The sequence below is a fragment of the Pangasianodon hypophthalmus genome, chromosome 23 (genome assembly GCF_027358585.1).
Source record: "Pangasianodon hypophthalmus isolate fPanHyp1 chromosome 23, fPanHyp1.pri, whole genome shotgun sequence".
Taxonomy (NCBI): Eukaryota; Metazoa; Chordata; class Actinopteri; order Siluriformes; family Pangasiidae; genus Pangasianodon; species Pangasianodon hypophthalmus.
In genome coordinates this window covers 13,197,349-13,215,025 of record NC_069732.1, presented here as the reverse complement: position 1 = coordinate 13,215,025, position 17,677 = coordinate 13,197,349, and the positions used below count along the sequence as shown (strand labels likewise).

General features: G+C 39.3%; 1 protein-coding gene across 3 annotated transcripts in view; it reads left to right on the top strand.

The window, feature by feature from the left end:
- Window positions 1–16,598, top strand: part of csmd3b (CUB and Sushi multiple domains 3b) — a 407,371-nt gene extending 390,773 nt beyond the window's left edge. For all 3 annotated transcript variants that reach the window (XM_053228561.1, XM_053228560.1, XM_026929912.3), the window contains exons 62-70: window positions 3,831–3,904; window positions 6,432–6,543; window positions 8,457–8,636; window positions 10,144–10,209; window positions 11,945–12,103; window positions 13,665–13,777; window positions 13,987–14,074; window positions 15,793–15,928; window positions 16,345–16,598. In XM_053228561.1, the coding sequence (XP_053084536.1) occupies window positions 3,831–3,904; window positions 6,432–6,543; window positions 8,457–8,636; window positions 10,144–10,209; window positions 11,945–12,103; window positions 13,665–13,777; window positions 13,987–14,074; window positions 15,793–15,928; window positions 16,345–16,504 (1,088 nt within the window). In that variant the 3' untranslated portion in view covers window positions 16,505–16,598. The remainder of the gene's footprint in view (window positions 1–3,830; window positions 3,905–6,431; window positions 6,544–8,456; window positions 8,637–10,143; window positions 10,210–11,944; window positions 12,104–13,664; window positions 13,778–13,986; window positions 14,075–15,792; window positions 15,929–16,344) is intronic.
- The last annotated feature ends 1,079 nt before the right edge of the window (window positions 16,599–17,677 follow it).

Here is a 17,677-nt window from a genome sequence, read left to right as displayed (position 1 = left end):
GTGTAATGAAATTCTGAGGTTTTTTTTATTGTTATTATTTCAAACTTCTTTAATCGACATGTTGGTCAATTTTCACTTTGGTTAAATGTTTCCTACATTAATCACAATGACATTCATCTACCAGTTGGATTTAGCTCTTAATTTATCTCTACCTAAAGAGACCGAAGCAGCAGATTTAGATTTAGTCCCATAGTCAGTCCAACTCTCTCATCTCCTCATCTGTACGCTCTGCTCAAACTCAAAGGGTTCCAAAGCTTCAGCTTTCATCCTAATATCACCATGTGCTTGTCGTCTCGTAGATCACTAACTAGCCGAGTGAAGTCTCTGCTGTAATTTAGGTGTATAGCATCGTATTGCATCCTGGACATCTAAAGTTTGTTGTTTCAACTATTTCTATGTTGGATTTCTCATTATTATGACAATGAACATCACTGGTAAATGGTGAGTGAGAAAAGAAGCTCTTGCTCTTTTGTTTTTAGAAGCTGACAATGCTTGTTTGAAATCGTTGAATTTTTTCTCCTATTAAAAGCCATTATAACTAGCTACAAATTAGCACCAGAATTGCTAAACACATCAAAATATTCCAATACAAAAATATGCCATATATTGTTTCAGGGTGGTTTTCCTTTAATGCTACCCATCACCATCAGTCTTCCCATTGTAAACACAAACGCATCACAGTTTCAGGTCTCTGAGAATCTGCGGTAAACACTGTCCACCCAACTTACAGGCCAGGTTACTGCAATTCCACCATCCGAACTGTGATTGTGTACTTGTTTCAGAAAAGAAATAACACTATTATGGAAAATTGTAAATTGTATATGCTCCTAAGTTTGGTTCCAAATATAACACTTTTGATTATTTACCACAAAATATATGTCCCTATCGCCATTATCCAGGCAGGCAGAGAGTGCTGCATCAGCCTCACGGTTTACACCATGACTGTCTGTCTGTGTTGTTTGTGTTGATAGAGGAGCTCCACTCAGTGAACTCCATCAGAACAGGAAGCCAGTGCTGTGCTCTACTGATGCTCTCTCAAACCTGTCCAAGTAATTTCAGGCAGCCAGCTGTAAAGAAGCTGTGAATCTCACTCAGCGGGGATGAAGGGCAGCCATATCTGTGTGTTTGTGTGTGTGTGTGTGTGTGTGTGTGTGTTTGTGTGTGTCTATGTGTGCGTGTGCGTGTGTGCGTCTGAGTCAGACTGAATACTTCTGATACATCAGCACACACAGAGCTTGGAATGCATGAACAAATTTTGTGATTTGAAAGTGCCTACAGTTCTCTGTATAGGTGTGCCATTTTTAGCCTGCCTTAGCCTTGAGCTTTGATCATATAGTGCTCGCAGCCGCTCAGGCTCAGCTGGATACTGCTTTAACAGCCATGAAGCTGAATTATGCCATACTTGACTTGGTAAACAAAAACATTGCTTGGAATATAAAATCAATTGCCTCTTCTCTGTTGCAATTTAGGATTTTACTCAATGGAACAAATTGTAGCAATTACTGACACTTAAAACATTTGCACAAATAACTGCTTATTGCTTTTCATTTCAACCTTTTTCACCTAAGTATGCTAATCAGGGGAAAGTAGGTGTGGGAGCTGATTCAAGCCTTCTTAAGTAATTCAGACTTTAGCGTGGAGAGTTTCTTCCCAAATAGCACTTGTCAGTAAGTCTGCAATCTCGCCTCATGTTTTTTACTTCCATATCCTCATGAAGTTGGGAAAGTTTTTGTGGTTGGTTTGTTGGTTGTTTGGTTGGTTTTTGAATTTTTTATTTTTTTTTTTTAACCAAGCTTAAGAGCAAGTGCAATGTTTAGAGAAAACAACCCCCCCAAAAAAATCAATGCTTCCCTACCGCCTCAGCAGGCCAGGTCCAGCGCTGCCCCAAACAGCATCCCTGCTTTATTGATCTGGTTATTGTTGAGAAGAACAAGGTGATTCCTTTTAGACGGAGGGAGCAGTTGGCCGATGAGAGAAAACGAGCTTAGATATGAAATGTAGGGCCATGGCTGGGAGAAGTAAAAATGCCTCAGAGCTCCAGGAGCTGACAGATTCACCCTTCCACAACCACCAATGCAGGATATGACAATAAGTACAAGGCAGAAGGGTTTCTAATGAATTATTTAGGCAAAAAAAATTTTTTTAAAGCAAATATGACTCATACTCTGAGAGATACTGTTCCATTTGCAAGATTATTAGCTAGGAAATCATTTTTACTGGGTTCACTTTTTAGATGCCAGGTAAGTGTTTTAGACATAATGAATACATGTTGATTCCATTATTACAAACCCTATATAATAATAAATATTAAGTAAGTATTCATGATTTAATGTTCTGACTAAAGGTTCAAATTGAATGAGCAGTTTTGTGAAAAGCGATCTACTGTATATATGTCATATATGCATGGCAGTGTCTTATTGCGCATTGGGATTCAGCCAGTGTTTTCTCATGTACGTGTAAAGGCTTAGGGCACTTTCATCAGCCATATTTCATGATGCATAATTAACAAAGGCTCTTCCTGTTCCCCCAAGAACGACAATTATCTAATTATAACTCACTTGCTTATATTTCCCTAAAGATGGCATTCTCCTGACATCAATAAATGCATCCATAATTGTTTTTAGTAATTGTAAGTAATTGAATAATTGGTCCAAGCTCGGATGGAGCGTTATTGAGGAGAGTTGAATGGCCAACAAGGGTCTGAGTTAGAAGTTAGCTTAATATTTGGTTATAGCCTCAAGTGGCTTACAATAACAGGCTGTGTTGCCACACAGAGCATCTAATTAGTTATATGCCTAATCAGTCTATCAGGTCTCCAGAGAGCTGCAGAGATCTTCAAAGTATCCTATAATAACTTATTGTTATTTGGTGATGTCACTTGACCAAAGAATGGGCTTTTTAATTTTATTGTAAAAATGATGGCACAAGAGCACAAAGACTCAGAAAACTAGAACACACCCCTCTAGTTGCTGGACAGACTGTATAAAAATGCTCGCACTGTCTACTTTCTCATCACACTATACAAGCCTGGTGTTAAACTGACAGATCTCTCTTTCATGTCATCAAGAAAAGTATGAGAAGTAGGTCACCGTGTGTGTGTGTGTGTGTGCAGTTTTGTGTGGCTGTAGGTGTGTGTGCTGGCCTGCACGTACCGCCTTTATAGATAGATATTAACCAACACTCTCCCTGCCGCAGTCAAAGCCAGTATTGCTGCCTCCCTATACATGCTTTTCACAGGTGCTGATTTTCTAATCAGAAAGGGTTTTTTTTTCTAGAAGGTATAAGCAGTCCCGTTGCGTAAGGCTTCCACGCTGTCCTGGCATTTGCACGCCTGCATTAAATCTTTGGTTTCTGCGTTAGCTTGTGGATGTGCTCCACATCCCAATTACTGAGCAGCGCAGCTGGCTCTGAGCCCCCCCACCATTGCAGCAACATTGCCCCCTGCTGGGTCTCCCCTCGCTTTCCATTTTCCCAAAAAAAAAAAAAAAGAAAATCACAGTTCCTGCATCACACACTTAAACACCGTCTCCATAACCATCACAATAAGCCAGGCCCTAGCACTGCAGGAAAAACATGAGGGAGGGAGCGGTGCTGCATGTTTATGAGTACTATCTCTCGTTATGCAGCAATGATATGTCTGCTGTATCTTGAGCTCAAAGGGAGGGGGTAGGAGAAGTGAGTTATGGAATTTTGATTTCTCTCTCTCTCTCTTTTATTTTCTCTCTCTCGTCCTGTATATTTGTTTTCTCAATTTCTGTGTTGCCTTTTCTCTCTCTCTTTCTCTCTCTCTCTCTCACTTTCCTTATCTTACTTTCTTTCTTTGTTCCCAGAACCAACCCGCACCACCTGTGAGAATCCAGGGACACCTCGCTCCGGCTCTATGAACAGGACCTTTGGCTTCAAGGTAAAACCTGCAGCATTGAAACGGCTCCTACAGATCTGCTTGCGCTCACTGCATGTGATTAAAGTGAACCCTGTAGCCTTGATTAGTTTTCTGGGCATGAGGCTTGTTTGAACATGATTATCGCAATTTATTTGCACCTGATCTGCGGTCAAGTCTTTGTAACATGACCCACAGTCACAAGGCTTTGTGTGTGCGTGTGTTTGGTGGCTGGGTGTCTTACAGTGCAAGCACAGCAGGACACACACAAGCCTTACTTCATTTCATGTCCTTAATGAGCAGAGAAATGGATTTGCTGCCAGACCTGGGAAAATGTTTATGTTTACTAATAAACTGGGCCACTATTAAGTGAAAAAAGAAAGATAAATGCCCTTAAATAAGACAAATGTAACAACATCTGAAAAAAGTGGAGCGCTCGTCTCAGAAATGGGACTTTCAGTGTTTCCAGTTTCTCTTGCCAATACTTTCAGTTCAAGTACTCACTAATGCAGATGAGCTTGGTGAATAATTTGTTTATTTGACGTTCCTTCTGTCTGACAGTCTTTTTTTAATAAAAATAAAAAAAACAGAGTGTGGGACAGAAGGAACTGCAAATAAACAGAATATTTTAACTGGAAAAAAAAATCGTAATGAAAAGCAGAGGAAATGAGAGAGACTGTGTATGAAGACAAGCATTTTTCCCTGAGATACACCAGCATTAAGAATTCAACCCCTTAATGTAATGCGGGGGCCAAGGCATGGTGAGGCTTCAGAGGACAGCGAAATATCAGGCTTTCCTGCCTCATAAATCATTTCACTGGATCTACTGACGCCCTTTCACTAGACGGCGCGTAATGATATTGGAGTGCAGGAGATATTGTACCCTTCAGATAAGCGGCAGTGCCTATGGCACATCAGCCAGGTTCATCGCCAGGAAGAACGTGTTAATCAATTAATGTGCTGAGCCCATGTGTCACTCTGACACATGTTAATATTTCACTCACCCGAATCTGTCAGTCTAGTTAATATCAGAGCTGCAGTATGCGCTCCATGAGCACATCAGGAAGGAGCAACATAAACGATCACATCGTGTAAAGGTGTTTTACATGGAGCTCAGTGGTTGGGATATACCAGGGGTGGACAAGTCACTAACCTGTGTGCCTGAGACAAACAGATTTTGTGTTTTTTGGTTGTATTAAGTAGGTTTAACAACCTGAAAAAAACTTCTGTCCTGATGATTTTTAATTTAATGCGTGTGTTTAAACATGAGATTCTTCATGGTATTGCCTCATATACTCCTCACAATGCTCTAATTATAGCATGATCTTCTGAATCGTACAACCTGCAGCCACTACATATATCGACTACATAGTGATCTGGCTGAAGGTAGAACGATTTGTACTAGGTGGAATAATTAACATTAATTAATGGATGAAATACGACCTTTTCAGAATCAGGAACAGGCAGGTATTGAGCAAAATTAAGTGTAGCGCAAAACTGTCTGATAAGTTTCCCACTAGCACAACATACATTTATTAACCTCATGGTTAAATATATCAAGAGAAAATAAAGATGCAAGCCAGAGTCAAATAATCTTTTTACTTGCAATGGAAGGAGAGAGCATCATAGCTCATAGCCAAAATGCCAATTTGCCAATGTCAAGATCTCAAACATGATGTGCTAGGCTATACTAAAAGCTTAAGAGGATAAGGGCTGTGGCTACAAAGTTCCCTCCTCCAGAAATTCATATACTTGTTCATATACAGCTAGCCAACTAGTTGTTATATGTTATTACATTACGTTAGCTACTACGTTTTAGCCTGGTAAATTAGGTTTCCAGGCAACCAAAACAAAGGTCTGGGCAAGCACTCTGGAGCTTTCACTTACCAGGTGGGCTAGCTAATGAATTTATCACTCATCTTATAGTACTGGAGCTGAAACCTCTTTGCATTACTATGTGCCTGCAGTAGTTGACCCCAGAATAAATAAGCAGTAGATAAATAAATGTTATTTACCAGAACAAACCTAGCACCTGGCTAGCTAATTCGGTAGAGCTTGATACTCTTAATCTCAGCATCGTGGGTTGCACAAGCTAGTGCACTCTCAGTGCCGATCCCAAACACGGATAAAATGGGAGGGTTGTGTCAGGAAGGGCATCCGGCGCAAAACCTGTGCCAATTCAAATATGCGGATGATAAACCGGATTTCCATAATGGAGACGGATGATCCGCTGTGGCGACCCCTAATGGGAGCAGCCAAAAAAAGAACAAACCTACTGATTCTCCAAAACTGCAAGAAAATGATGGCAGGTGGAGTCAGAAATGATAGAAAAGTGTTCGAGTTCAGCTCTCCTCATCAGTTAAAGCGCTTTCCACTTTGTAGACCCCATCATTTGTAGTATCTTTCTCTAAAAGACTGTCATCCAGAGTACACATACATCCAAGGAGTACAACTAAAATATCCTAAAGTGCTTCTTTCAAAGCTTCTTTTTGAGACTTGTATTTGAATGACTTCTGCTCATCGAATGTGTGATGTTGCTTTCATGCTGCAGGTTGGAAGCATGGTGGCCTTCCAGTGCCAGCCAGGACACTTGCTTCAGGGCTCCACCACTCGACTGTGCCAGGCTGATCTCACCTGGAGCGGCACCCAGCCAGAGTGCATCCGTACGTTCCCCTGATTAACATTTACATGGGGCTTGTAAATATGTTTTGAAATTGTATACGTATGTTGCAAGGCTACTAAAATAAAAAATAGGTGGAAAGGTGAGACAAGTTCCACAACCTCAGAAGAAAGTGTCTCAACGGGTTTATGTGTTATTTGTGTTCTATGATTGTCAGCTCCTGTTTCTCCAGCAGCAGGGTTTTACATAAGAGTTAGTCATTTATCCTCCATTAAAAAAGGGCTTGGCTTCTGCAGAGTAAAAAGCATCATTATATTTTGTTCCCTGGTACTCACAGAAGCTGAAACTGGAAATTGAGTTGAAAAATTTTCTGCGTTTTGAGACCACAGTGGGTGTCCTGGGTTATGTAAGAAGTCTGTTCTTTAAACTCAGGCTTTCAGGATAATATAGTCCTTACTCTGTACTTATAATTGAATTTAAAAAGCTTATAGCTTATTAAGCCATAGCAATAAATGGAATAAATAAAGAACATTATTTGCTTGGTATGCATTTTTTGCAGTCTGTAAAGTAGTCTAGGAATAGCTGACTTACACGGTCAGTTCTCGTGACAGGATTTTGGTACGTCTCAATGGCCGCTGGTCAAGGTCTGAATTAGACAGCATGACTGCAGGGGAATATTTATGTCCTTGAATTCTGAATACTTTCCAAATAATTTGTCTTTAAGGTTACTGTACAGTGATTCTGGCCATATAAAGACCTCTATTAAAATTAATCCTAATTACAGTGGTTGTAATGAAAAGATCAAGATTAGCATACTGTTCTGTCATCAAATGCCACAAAATGTGGTCAGATGGCCGAGCTGTGACCTTGCAGAAAGAGAAAGCCTCCACTCAGAACTCCTCATGAGTACAAGCTCCAAAATGAGCAGCATTAAAACAGCTTGGAGTGACTGTGTTGGAGAAAGGAAACAGCTGCCTCCCAATTTCATAAGACAGATTGCCATTCAGCCCAACCATTTCAGAAGCTAATTACATTTTGTTTCATATGTGACTCCCCCAGTGCACTGTCATTGTTTTGCAAAATTAGGAGATTGAGCAATGGGATAGCTGTAGGGGAAAACCAAGTTTGCAGCACTTTAATTGTATGTGATTAACTTGTCCTGTGATTAAATAGCCTTTGTATATTTCTGAGTAATCATGCCATTTTTGTGTTTTAGAATAATCACAATTTATTTTTAAACTCACACACTGTAATTTTGCTTACCCAGTGCAGCTGACTACGTACAAAACAAGTCATATCTCATAATCATGTTTGCTCCCCTCCTTCTTTTAACCCTATTAGTAAATGGCTACCCTTTGGGAGGAACAATAGTAAAACATTTCCAAAACAATTTTTAGTTTTATAGCACCTTTTTAACCCTGCTAAGGGTTCTCATCATTGCATAATTGAATGTGGCTGTAAGAAATGTTTGAATAAATTACCGTCAAGTTACTGAGAGTAATTAGGTGTTTATTTCACAGCCATATTCAGCACCACTGGTATTTTCATCAATAAAGATTATCAAAGTGTTAAGGCAAATCTGGGTTACTTTTGATCATAGTGGAGTAGTGCTGGAGCTCCTACGCTGAGTGACTGAGCGTTGGCTGGTGCTTGATCTGCCAATAAAGGTGTGCTTCTTTCCTGTGCAGCCTGCCAGTATACATCAGTGGCTGCCACACTGTCAGCAACTTCTACAGCCAAAGTGATGGGAGATGGACTGAGATAGGGAAAGAAAGATGACTGGCAATGATCTTTGTTGTTTTAAGAGGTACTGAGGGAGGAGATGGGATATTGCAATAGTGCATCACCTGGACTGGAAATGAAGAACGGGGCTGGTGTTTGTTTCTCACTGTTTGTCTTTCTTTATATATACCTTTTTATTTCTTTGTGTTTTTCTTTCCTTCTTTGTTCCTTCAGCCCATAGTTGTAAGCAGCCAGAGAGCCCACCCCATGTGGAGGTGGTGGGGATGGACCTACCTGGCTACGGCTACACTCTCATCTACACCTGCCAGAGCGGTTTCTTCATGTCTGGAGGTTCAGAGCATCGAGTCTGCAGGTCTGATGGCACATGGACAGGGAAGATGCCTATGTGTAGAGGTATAATATCTCAATACTTTTTTTTTTAAATAAAAGTACTATTCACTTGTGTGGTTCCCTGGAGGTCTAGTGATTAGTCCACAGTGCTCTTACCACTGCGGCCCGGGTTCGATTCCCAGCCAGGAAACCAACCCCAGCCACTGGGTTTGATTGCAACAGTGTGCTCTCAGTGCTAGTTCCAAGCCCGGATAAAATTGGGGAGGGTTGCGTCAGGAGGGGTATCTGTCGTAAAAACTGTGCGAAATCAAATACGCAGACCAAGTATCCGCGGTGGCAACCCCTAACGGAAGCAGCCAAAAGAGGAACACCAACTATTCATTTGTGTAGTGCTTTTAGCAATAGACATTGTCACAAAGCAGCTTTACAGAAATCTGCATGTAGATTTAGATCCTTGATGAGCAAGCCAGAGGCAGCAGCAAGGAAAAACTCCCTGAGACTACATGAAGAAAAAAGCTTAAGAGGAACCAGACTCAAAAGGGAGCCCATCCTCTTCTGAGTGACACCTCAGAGAAGGATTCTAAATCCTTCCAGAATACAGGATTCTTGTTCAGGCTTGTGGAATCATTTTGGAAAATGTAGATGTTCTGTCAAGACGAGGTTCAAAATCTGTCTTCGTTAAACACATTTTCTGCACTGATGCAGTCTTTCCAATACATATCACATTTCATGCTTTCCCTTCTCTTAAAAAGTCTTTAAAAGGTTTGGACTTTCTTTACAAGGAAAATGAAACAATCTTGTTAAAAGGTCATCTGCTAAATCTGGTTCTAATGATATTTTTATTTGGATAAAAGAAAGGTCTAAATGAATTGCAGTCGCTCGCTGCACACATTATGCAAACCGGCTTTTACTCAGATACACACATCTACCAGTGATTGGTTGAGGCCCTTTTGATCCTCCAGTAATCAGTTTACAGACATTGCACAGGCAGTTAGAGACATTTGCCCTCGCACATGCTCCGGCCATTAAAGTAAACATTTGTATTATGTGTGGGGAAAGAAAAAGAGGTGTGATAAGAATGGTGGCTGCAGCGTGCTGTGATTTTCTCCCAGCGCCTCCATGGCACCCTGCCTGTACTGCTGTGTGGGCACACAGCTGCACACTGCAGGTTTCCTCATAATTACTGCACACAAACAGATGTGAAAGGCAGCCAAAATAAAAGATTCAGTTCACGGTGTCCCGCCCAGTTCTGCGCTAGGTCCATTTATTTTAATCACCCTTTTCTCCTGGTCTTTGTATGCTTCTGTCACACACTGAAGAAAGTTTTTGCATGTTTGTAGTAGTGCTTGATGTACTGGCAGTGTCACCCTCCATGGCTTCTGTGGTTCTGTGATAAGTTTTTATTTTGTAAGACAGAGAGATAGGAGACTAGCCTTTTCTAGATGCTACTGCCCACGGGATTCTAGGAGCACTGCCAGTACTATACCACTACTATCTGGGTATGTGCATTTTGATATAAAACATAAAAAAATGAATGCTCTACTAATACAGTTATTTATGAACATTCTAGCTGGCTCCAAGCTATCAGAGAAGCCTGTTAAGCCAGTCCCTGGTACGCCAAGTCCCAAGCTAAATGGTAAGTATATAATAAAGTGAGATAAAAGACATTTTGTGCAGTATTACATTTCAAAGGCTACAGATTTAAGCCTGCTCACATTGAACAGTAAAGTAACAGCTTAATGTTGCAGTGCTTCATCTGTCCAGCGCACCAGTAGCTCAAACTCTTAGCTGTCCTTGATGTATTCTAGAAAGAAGTCCTCTTGAGGAAGAAGCAGCTAATAAGTAGGACAGTGGTTCCACTCAGTTTGATACTAAAGTGGCCCGGCAGTCGGGCCACTCACAAACTCTTCTGGAGCTGTGTGATAATCCTCCTCCTTTTTTTTGCCTGACCTTCATCAGGCACAGCAAGGATCTAACACTTTTGTGCTCTGTGAGCCAACTCTGAAAAAATAAAAGAAAGAAAAACATGCAGCTGATCATTTGCAAAGTTTTGGCATGTATGATGCAGCTGTTCTCAAGTGTTCTGGGATCAGGGCCCATTTATATGGTGTGAGAGATAATCAACCATCCTTTTTGATTTATGTGTTAATGAATAAGGTGTTATTAAAAGGAGGATTCTAATTTAGCACTCTTTTTGAGTAGTTTGAGTGCTGAGTGCTCTAATTCTACCCAGTATGGATTTACAGGGGGGTCAAGAAATTTTAACACCTACAGTTTTTTATGTTTTATCACAGTTTGATCAATATTATTTCCACAGACCAAATAAAATCATACAGTGTAGCAAGTAAACAAGGAAGCCTAGATCTTTTTGCCTAGGCTTTTTTCCTGCAAAGATCTTGAGTAAGGATCCAGGAGTAACAAACACGGTGGTATAAAAATATATATATATATATATATTTTTTTTTAAAAGTCAGTCTGCTTAAAGTTGTCTAAACCCCTGTTAGCTAAGTGTGATATTTTCTTACACAGTAAATAAATGTCATGCTTTGATCCAGTTGTTGGATAGCTACATGCCGTGGCGAAATGGACATAAGCATAATCGATTCAGTTTTTAATCAGATACTGGCTGTCAAAATATCTTTACATGCAATTTTTTCCCTTTCAATAAAAAAATTACTTCTGGTTGAGTTACATGCAAGCCTATAATTCTCAAAACTTCACGTAGTAGACAATGTAAAAAAAAAAAAAAAAAACACTGTGTGAAGAGATTTCCCAGGCTGCCATGCCTTTGTGATATGTGATAAAGTGATTTTTTTAAAAACAGTGATTAAAGTGATAAAAGTTTTGGCATTTTCCAATTAGATTAGAGATCTAGATTGTTCCAATAACATAGTCATTTCTAGCATCTCTCAATTCACTAGGCATTTAATAATAATAATAAAAAACTCTTGATTCACTTATACCTATTCCTTGGTTAGGTTGTGAAATTTGATTTAAAATGGGGTCATTTAAATAAAAATGCTAAAATATAGTGTTCAAAAACACTGTTTTGATTGTGCATGTATGGATATTGGCTTTCAGTATTAAAGATTCTTTATGTATTCACTGTGCCTTAGGGAAAGGCCAGTTTTGTGTGTGTTTTGGGGCACATTTTTTCAAAATTTAGCTTTGAAGCCAGTTTGTGGATTATTAAGCTTTTATACAATATAGAGATATTTATTTAAACGACTAGAGTAATCATGTTCTTCCTCCGAGGCTTTATTTGCTTTAGATCGTGACTTGTTCTGTTTGTATGCACAGCTGCATTAAGTGCTTTATTTTTGTTAAAGCTTAATGAATAATCCTCTCTCCTTGGTTGTTTGTTCTCTCAGTCCCAGATGATGTATTTGCTCCAAACTACATATGGAAGGGCTCATATAACTACAAGGGAAGAAAGCAACCAATGACTCTGAGTATCACAAGCTTTAATACAACCACGGGTAGAGTTAACGTCACGTTAACTAGTAGCAACATGGAGCTGCTGCTTTCAGGTTGGTTTATCTGTCAAATCAAATGTGTGTTGAAGAGATGTCATTTCTGAATATGAATAGAGATCTTTCAGGAAACAAATAGGATATAGATGGAACTATAGAATTATTGGCACCCCGCAAGAGAATGTGTGTATAAATGAAACATTGCATACAGTGATTCAAATTTTCCATTCAAGCAACTGGAGAAAGAGCAGTTATTCTTGAACATATACCCCCTTTTTTTAAATAATAGCATTTGTTCTCAGAAACATGTGTGGCCAAATTATTGACACCCCTAATGAATGATAAAGCAAAAAGCAAACAAATTTTTATCCTTGAAAAAAATACATTTTTTAAATTGCTTTCAGTCTCCATGAACAGTCTACATTTGCCCTTGACTACTTACTGCTCTGGAGTATAAACTCTGGTTCCCCCATATATAAAATTCTCTTTGTCATCTATCACCATGGGGAAGACCAAAGAGCTTTCAATAGAAAAGATAATGTTGGTTGCTTACCAACAAGGGGAAATGGATATAAAAATGCATAAGCAGTTCAAAGTACAGTTAAGAGCATCATTCAAAATTCTAAAACAGTTCAAAATTTCTCTACAAGTGTTCTCCAGCCTCATTAGACATGCATGTCTCAGTGCTCTTATTCTCTACAAAGAAAGGCTTCATCACATAGTGAGTATGTCGATAATTTAGCAACAAATGTTTTGCTGATATATATATTCAATTTTGCTCATTTAATATGGGGTACCAGTAATTATGGAGTTGACTGTAGAGTGGTATTCAGATGTTTTAGACTACAATTATAATTATAAAATAGTTAAACTATACACAGTTGTCAGTCATTAACATGATATAATAAGATATGTAACAAGATATAATAATATCTGACTGTTTAACAAGCCATAAGAACTGAAAATCAGCCCACTGGTTTTAGCGCAGCATGACTGTACAGAATTCTGTTAGTTGGATTTATCTGTTTTACAGCATGGCATGTTTTCGTTCCCCTTAATGACCCTATTTAAATGCCTCAGTTCAAAAGTTAAACCTACTCCTCTGCTGTGCTTCAATGAAATATTCATACTGTTTGAGAGAACTTTGACATTTTCCACCATCATTAAACTTAATTTGTCTCTCCCACCTTTTCGATTTCCATCTCTGGGACCGTCGTCACATAACCAACTCTGACATCCTTTGCATTCTTTAATGAATCACAGCCATTTGGACTTGGAACTGACCACCCTGTTACCAGTAAATACATGAGAAGTCTACAGAATCAAAATAGTCATACTGTGGTTAATTCCAGAGAATGTAATATAAGAGAGTAGCATTAACTCAGTTGTCATCAGAGAAGCAATGGACTTTATTATTGCAGTGGATATAAGGAGCACTATTAAGCAGGTGCATGTGAGTCAGTTTGATGTTTGCAGTATGGCTTTTATTGCTATAGTGGGTTGATAACAGAGTGAATAGTACCTGCCACGGGAGAAGCAGCCAGATGTGGTAATGGAACTGCAGCTGCAGTGTTTGGCAGCGTTTAGATGGCTGATTCTTCTCTGCCTCTGAACACAGGCGTCTACAAGAGCCAGGAAGCGAGGTTGATGCTGCTCGTATATGACGTGCAAGCGTCCTCTACCACCACACTAACCAGGATGAAGGAGGAACAGTGGTCACTGGATGGTTTTGTAAGAGCTCAGCATTGACAATCATTACATATTGGAAACTGCATCTGTGTTTTTGACCATAAATGTATTATTGTAAGATTTTGTCTGATATTTAAGTAAAATTTCATTGTCAAATTGGTCAATTACTGTCATTAATTAAAACAAATTGTGGACCACTTAGCTGGAGATCCCATTTTTGACAGAAACATCTTTTTCCAACCTGCACGCAGGTATCTCCAGAACCCGACGGTACCACTTATGTCTTTCAAGGCTTTATACAGGGTAAAGACTATGGCCAGTTTGGCCTACAAAGGCTGGGTAATGTATCATGTTTATATTTTTTGCATTATTTTTTGCATAATTCTCTTATTATTATCTTTAATTTTATGTTATATAAGGGGGTACGGTGGCTTAGTGGTTAGCACGTTTGCCTCGATTCCCACTTCTGTCCTGTGTGCGCCGAGTTTGCATGTTTTCCCCGTGCTTAGAGAGTTTCCTCCAGGTACTCCAGTTTCCTCCCCCAGTCCAACAACATGTGTTATAGGCTGATTGGCATCTCTAAATTGTCTGTAGTGTGTGTGATTGTGCCCTGCGATGGGTTGGCACCCTGTCCAGGGTGTCGCCCACCTTGTGCCCCAGGTCTCCTGGGATAGGCTCCAGGCTCGCCACAACCCTGTGTAGGATAAATGGTACAGAAAATGGATGGATTATGTTATATATTGGTACTTTATTCTGCATATCCATTATTATTAACATGGCAACTTCTCAATCCCAAATCCTTGCTTTTCGAGTGCTTGTCTGCACTCTCACCATTTATAAATTCAGTGTGCACTCTGAACACTTGTTGAAGAGATGATCACTCGGTTCTCTGAGTGTTGTGGCTGAGAGGTGCTTCAGGTTAATTAGCATTGTTTTAATAACTGCTTTAAAAAAAAAAAAGCTTTAATATGATCGAATTGATGAATGTTATAATATGTTTTGGTTACTTAGTCACAATTCTGCCATTTGCACCCTGCAACGCTCTAGTGAGAACATTTAGAAATGTACTCTTTATATACATTACTATTTCTTTACTGTTCATTAGTACTTCAGCGGACCGAGTAGTTATCAAATATATCGTAGCAGAGCCATACAGTGTATGAAAAAAAAACTGGCTGTAGTGAAGCGATTATAGTTTTGTGAACATTAATCTGCTCGGATTCTGTACCAGAACCTCTGTTGTGGTTTATCTAGTCACATGCATTTATGTAAATTATTTAGCTGAATGCAGCTCATCAGACCAGAGACTAGCTACAGGGCTAAAACAAGAGGTCAGAAAAGGAAGTGTTTTCACAGATTTTTATAGCTTTTTCATTTTGTTTACCCATTCTGGTCTGTTGACAGCACTGATGACATGGTTTATATATATTTTTTTTTTTTAAAAAGTCAACAATGAAAAGAGAATGTTTAAAGATGACAGAGACACAGAACTATACGTTTATTCCCAGTTCCATGAGTCCATGATGGGGTTAGTTGAAAGTGGTAACATGAATTGCCACTATGAAACAAAACATAATTACTTTAAACTATCTTATTTCTAGCCACAAACTAATCTCTATCATCTTTATTAGTTAAACATTAAACAATATATTCAGTCATGTTAGTTGCTTATCTGGATCTTAGTAAGGAAGGAATTTACCTGGACCTTCACAAATTTTAGTTACATACCCCTGCCCTATATTAAGGTTAGTATGCATTAAAATACATGCAAGAAAATCAAAACCTAAAGTTGCCTGTGTGGTCTTTGTGCAGCTCTGAGAGCTAAACACCCTTAAGGTTCATAATAATTAGGTCAGAGCACTAGAGAATGCAAAGCTTTTCTCCTCTCGTTGCAAAGTTGCTGTTTGGAGAAAAGAGTTACTCTCAACAACAACAGAACAATGCCTCCCTCCTCATCCCTCAGCTTACTGGCAAAGTTTTGTTCTGTGTTTTATTGTGTGAGGAAAGCTATGAGCGATTTGATTTTGATCCTATTTTTCTATTTTCGCCTCCCACAGGTTTGAACATGTCGGAAAGTAATAACTTGTCAAATCCACCGCATGGTACAAACAGTAGCTCTGTGGCCATAGCAATCCTTGTGCCTTTTTTCGCCCTGATTTTTGCAGGCTTTGGATTTTACCTCTACAAACAGAGGTAAGTGTGCAGAGAAATTGCATTTACAGTCATCCACAAAATTACCACTGTAAGCAGGAAACATTTCTACTGTTAGGTGCAACTTGCAGATGGTCTTTTTATCCCGACATCCCAAAGAGGTCTATTAGTGGAAAGATGATCAAAAAACAAAACACTGGAAGACCAGATGAATATTGTCCATATAACAGAACACAGTAATTTCAGAAGTAGCTGAGAGTGTAAGACTGTACCGCACAGCAACTGACGAAGAATGCTCTTCAGTTATGAGTGGTAACAGTTCAGTGTGCAGCCCTCTCATCAGTGTTTACATATAACTGACAGATTTAGTGCACATGTTTAATGATCAGTTTTCTACTAAAGCTTTGTATTGTCTGCCATTAATTCTCATGTCTGCATCTTTTATTGTCTTTTAAAAGGACTACCCCTAAAACCCAGTACACAGGTTGCTCAGTGCACGAGAACAACAACGGGCAGGCTGCCTTCGAGAACCCCATGTATAACACCAACGCAAAGTCAGTGGAGGGCAAAGCCGTCCGTTTCGACCCCAATCTAAACACAGTCTGCACAATGGTATAATGAGGACCACCGGACACAATAACAATGTTGGGGGTTTTTTGGGTTTTTTTTGTTTTTGGGTTTTTTTTTCAAGCTTCTGTCTTTTTTTTTTTTTTAACAAACCCACTGGATATAATGGTGTCCCAGGCAGGGATGAATTTCACTGAGACTGGCAGAGAACGTCCAGCGGATGCACTGTTACCTTTCCTGTGATATTTAAAGCACACTCTTCAGGAACTGTGATTTGACCATGTGCATCTTCAGAGGACATGGAATATAATGATGGGTATACCAATTAAATGTTTTTTTTCTAGTCTGCCCCTTAAAAACCTAAAAAAATCTTCAGTCTTCACAGCAGAAAGTGTGGAGAGTTCTACGGCTATTCCGTTTGCACTCTGTGAGTGCTTCTTCACACTCAACTGGGTCTTTTTTTAAGGAAAAGGGATCTGTAAATCCAATTGCGTATATACAAGGATCAGCCACCATCTATATTTTTGTGCTATGTACCACATGGGAGACACTGAAGGTTGGCAGCAATTACTGAGAGTTCATGAAGAAATTATAAAGTGTGCTGTTTGTATTGAAGGAAATAAATATTCGTTGGTTAATTCTTTGGTGATAATTTTTTTTCTCAATTGTTTAATGAACATTCCCCTTAGCTTTTAGTTCTCACTGTGTACATTTGTGTCTTTGTTTGGATGTTGAGGTGGGCTGTGATGTGTTACAATGAGAAAGCAAATGTGTCAAAGGCTGACATTTTAACTGTGGAGCGCTTGCTTTTCTTTACCTCCTCCTTTTTTTTTTTCCAAACTGCTCTTGTTTCTCAGTTCAGTTTTCTGTGTTGGTTCACAACACTATGACCTCTCAGACAGATGTCGGCATTTTGGACCTGAAGTCTGCAGATGACGTTATGTGTTTCTTGTCCTGATTGTTCTTTCAATGGGAAAGTGTCATTGTGCTCCATCACGTTTCAGCTAAATATATCTAGAGTTGGATCATTTGCTCATTTACATCCTTTCATTTGTATGATTGCAGTTGTTGGTATTAAATTTGTATAAAATGAAATGCACTTGGCATTTGTACCTAGATTTTTATACAATTCAGATTACTTCATTAATTAGCATGCATGTGTTAAATATGTAATGTGGCAGCAGTGTGACATGTTTATCAAGTCCATATGGGCCGAGGAGCACT